Source organism: Octopus bimaculoides, chromosome 11 (assembly GCF_001194135.2).
Source record: "Octopus bimaculoides isolate UCB-OBI-ISO-001 chromosome 11, ASM119413v2, whole genome shotgun sequence".
Classification (NCBI taxonomy): Eukaryota; Metazoa; Mollusca; class Cephalopoda; order Octopoda; family Octopodidae; genus Octopus; species Octopus bimaculoides.
In genome coordinates this window covers 63438649-63442919 of record NC_068991.1, presented here as the reverse complement: position 1 = coordinate 63442919, position 4271 = coordinate 63438649, and the positions used below count along the sequence as shown (strand labels likewise).

The window sequence follows — 4271 nt, the reverse complement described above, 5'->3', positions numbered from 1 at the left end:
ATATATATATATATATATACATACATATATACGACGGTCTTCTTTCAGTTTCCGTCTACCAAATCCAGTTGATTACTGGGATCGATGTAATCGACAAGTCCCCTCTCCTAAAATTTCAGGCTTTGTACCTATAAGTAGAAAGGATTAATATGCTGCAGTAAGGTGGCACGCTGGCAGAACCGTTAGCGCGATGGACAAAATGCTTGGCGGCATTTCTTCCAGCTTTATATTTCGAGTTCAAATCCCACCGGGGTCAACTTTGCCTTTCATCCTTTTGAGGTCAAATAAAATAAATACCAGTCAAACACTGGAGTCGATATAATTGATTCCCTCCCCCTCCACACACACACACACTTCAAAATTGCTGGCCTAATTCCAAAAATTAGAAAGAATTAATTATAGTGGAGTTGATTCACTTGACTCCATCGCTAATCGACAGCAAAAGTTATCGGTTTCACTTTCCCTTTTAATTTCTTTCTTTTGTACGGTTTGACTATTATCCTTTGAATAACTTCTCATTAGGTGGTGTCTCGGGGTGATGCTAAATCGCGATACAATACTTCTGTCCTCCGTTTATTTGTAATATTCGAGCCACTGAGATTTATGACAAAAAATATTTTTTAAAAAAGCTTTTGTTAGTCATGCACCCGAAAACTAAACGTTCAATTGCATAGAGTGTAAGGTTATACTTTGTACAAGGACACAGCAAGCGTGTGTAAAATTGTGGTTTATACAAGAACCAAATGGCTGCAGCTTTAATGATAGACCAACAAAAACATCAAAAGGCGACAGTCTGGCAACTTCACTACTCGAAAAATCTCCTCCTTATAACAATGAACTAGAAGTGTTAAACAATATTATTTTAAACGACTATTCATCTTTAGCTATTTAATTGTTTTCTTTTTTATGCAAACGATTCAAAATGGAAGTAATTGGGAATATTCTTTTTTACTTAACTTATTCTTTATTCTATTTTATTTCAGGAACTTCCACCCAAAAAAGTTCCTCTTGTATGTAATTTATATACAACTATGGAAGACACAACGAGATGCATAGATAGTCACAAGGACTTTAATTGTTGCAGGCAAAAGTGGTCTGCCATTCTTAAAGTCAAGAACGGTAGTAATCCCGCACCTATTGTAAATGTGACATCATCTATGTCGTCTGTAATTATAGCCAATGAAAATCTAACAGATAGTGCCTTCCTATACGAAGCAGAAATAAGGTAAGCAGTAAAACAATCTATATATTTAATACCACACTGTACTTAAGTCTCTATCGATATTTTGTAACTACTGCTTGTTTGCTTGTTTGCTTGTTTGGTTTTTTGCTTTTTATATAAATATGTTAAATGAAGCTAACACTAACACTAAAGTAAGTGAAACATATAGGTGGACAAGAAATGGGACAGCCTGACGTAGATACTTGTTGGCAAGAGCAACAAGAAAAGTAAAAGAAATGGTTACAAGCAGATTTCGTAAACAAATTATGCCGTTAAATTGCATCTGTGGGACAATTCCAAAATGACTGGCAACCTTCGCTTCCTCATGCATATGCACATACATACAGACATACAGACATACAGACATACATACATACATGCATACATACATACATACATACATACATACATGCATACATACATACATACATATATATAAACACACACATTTATATGCATATAAATGTGTATATATTAATACTGCTTTCGTCGCTAATATTACATTCTAATAAGGCTGCTGGGTATTAGCGACATTTGTGACTAAATATCACTGTTATGCTATATATCGTTGATGGCGAGATTCGGCTGGCATGCAGCAACCGGATGGCTGTCACTGTGAAAGTGCAGTACGCTGAAATTACGTGATGTTGCAGCTCGAGCGCCCACACCAGAGGGTTCCCGTCTGCTACGATAATTTGTCTATGCTTTTAACACCGTAGGTATATGAAAGGACCTCTCAATGCGAGTAGTGCAGTATTCGGCGTTCTGTTTATTCATTCACATGCTTGTATATATATATATATATATATATATATATATATTTGCATCCTATATTACTTAGAGTCAATAAATTTTTCCTAATCAATATTATTTCAGTAATGATTGCTGTGTTAAAACTGACACAATTTATGTGACCGATGCCAAGGACCAAACAGGCAACTGTACTCTACACATCATTCCAGATTCTACAAGTACCAATTCAACCTGCAAGGTTTGTATATTATATGTTCAAAATGTATTCGTGAAGGACCGCAGATTAGTACTTAATGTATTCGACTCACGATCGTAAGCAAGTGAGTTCGACAGCCGGCGGCACGCGAAATTTTTTTCCCATCCCAGTTATGAACGCATTTGCATACAGCCAATCAGAGCTCAGTTATCAAACTGATTTATGAGCACATAACAAGAGATGGGCGATAAGATGAGGTCAATTGGATAAGGAATGACCATGCTTCTTTTCTGTTTTAATAATTCTTGTTGTTCTTGTTCTTGTTTCAACCATGGCTGCCTCTGCGTAGTTATTTGTGTTGTTGTTTTACTTTGTAAAGCAGTAAGGGGAGAGGGTTGCTAGCACATCACCCTCTACCCACATTTTTCCCATCCACATCTTTACCATATGGGGCCCAAACAAAATCCGATAGTAAATATAGATGCAAATCTATCTAATTACTTATCTCCTTCAAACATCAGGCATAACTTGACGATCGGTCGACTTACAACACCGTTCTTCGTCATGAGTTTACTTGGTAGAGTGCGTTTGTACCTTGACAACAAGGTCAAGGTGAGCTCTGATTGGCCGTATGCAAATGAGTTCATTGCAGGGGTCCGGAACTCTCGTGCGAAAAAATTTCGCCGACGGTGCGGTATCTCCTTGAGCCAGATATTTATTTCAAGTTACTTCAGTCCTCTCAGCTGGCAGTTGTCAACATTTCGAAGGGCCGACCTTGTCACATTGTGTCACACTGAATCGCCCTGAGAACTACGTTAAGGGTACACATGTCTGCGGAGTGCTCAACCACTTGCACGTTAATTTCACAAGCAAGCAGTTTTGTTGATCGGATAAACTGGAACCCTCGACGTCGTAAGCGATGGAGTTATGTATTATGATTGACCGTTGACTGAACACTATTCAATCTTTTTTTCTCCGTGTTTTTCTCCTTGTCTCCGTATTCTTTCTGTTGAAGAGCGTAGCTCGAAACGTCAAAGACTTTCCGTATTCCCGAGCGTCATACTAATATATACTTTTGTTATTTACACCACCTGTCCTCGTCTGTTGTTATTTTTTGTATATTCTCCCATATGTATGTATATATATACATTTTTATATTTTAAAAATATGTTGACTTGTGACTTTTACATATGCATAACCACTGGCAATAAATTATTTTAATTTATTACCCTCATATTTACGATTATATATATATCTTACATACATGCATTTTATAAAATAGTTATTTTTGTGATGTTTAGTCATTGCTGATAGTTTGTTTTTTTTTTCTTTTTTCCTTTGGTTATCGTTATTTACGAACGCTGGGCCTCATAGGGGCATTGACATGTGACCGACACCTTTGGCTATATGCTGTGCTTGAGAAGACCCGTCAAGGCAAATGAAATTGTTGTCGTGTCCGATGCCAGTGTCGCATATTTGGCACCCGTGCCGGTGGCACGTAAAAAGCACCCTTCGAAATTTGGGCCTCACGGAAACAGTGACAAGTGACCGAGACGTTTGGCAATATACCGTGCTTGTGAAGAGCTCTCAAGCCAAGTGAGATCGTAGTTGTGGCTGATGCTGGTGTTTCGTAACTGGCACGTAAAAATCACCCACTATGCTCTTGGGAGTGGTTGGTTTTAGGAAGGGCAACCAGCTGTAGAAACCATGCCAAATCAGATCGAAACCTGGTGTAGCTCTCCAGCTTACCAGTTTTCAGTCAAACCGTCCAACCCATGCCAGCATAGAAAACGGACGTTGAATGATGATGATGATGATGATGATAATGATATGACGCTATTTTTTTCTCGTTTCAGGAACTGAAGAAAGAATTCCAGTCACATGACCATCAGCCAAATCTACTCCACAATACGGTCGCTCTAACTCTATGTAATTTATTGGTATTGATATTTTATCAAATCTAAAGAAATGAAATAAGAACAACAAAACATTCAATCGTCTTGGAATCAAATTGCCAAGATCGAATTTAGATTCCTTATAATTTAACATCAACAGATTAAGGAAACTTGAAGTCATCTGATTTTTTTCTTTTTTTCTTTT

At 37.6% G+C, this 4271-nt stretch overlaps 1 protein-coding gene across 1 annotated transcript in view; it reads left to right on the top strand.

The window, feature by feature from the left end:
* The window catches only part of LOC106883840 (uncharacterized), a 48164-nt gene extending 43899 nt beyond the window's left edge, over positions 1 to 4265 (top strand). The window contains exons 8-10 of the mRNA XM_014934978.2: positions 984 to 1225; positions 2099 to 2213; positions 4028 to 4265. Of these exons, the coding sequence (XP_014790464.1) occupies positions 984 to 1225; positions 2099 to 2213; positions 4028 to 4135 (465 nt within the window). The 3' untranslated portion in view covers positions 4136 to 4265. The remainder of the gene's footprint in view (positions 1 to 983; positions 1226 to 2098; positions 2214 to 4027) is intronic.
* Positions 4266 to 4271: the final 6 nt, after the last annotated feature.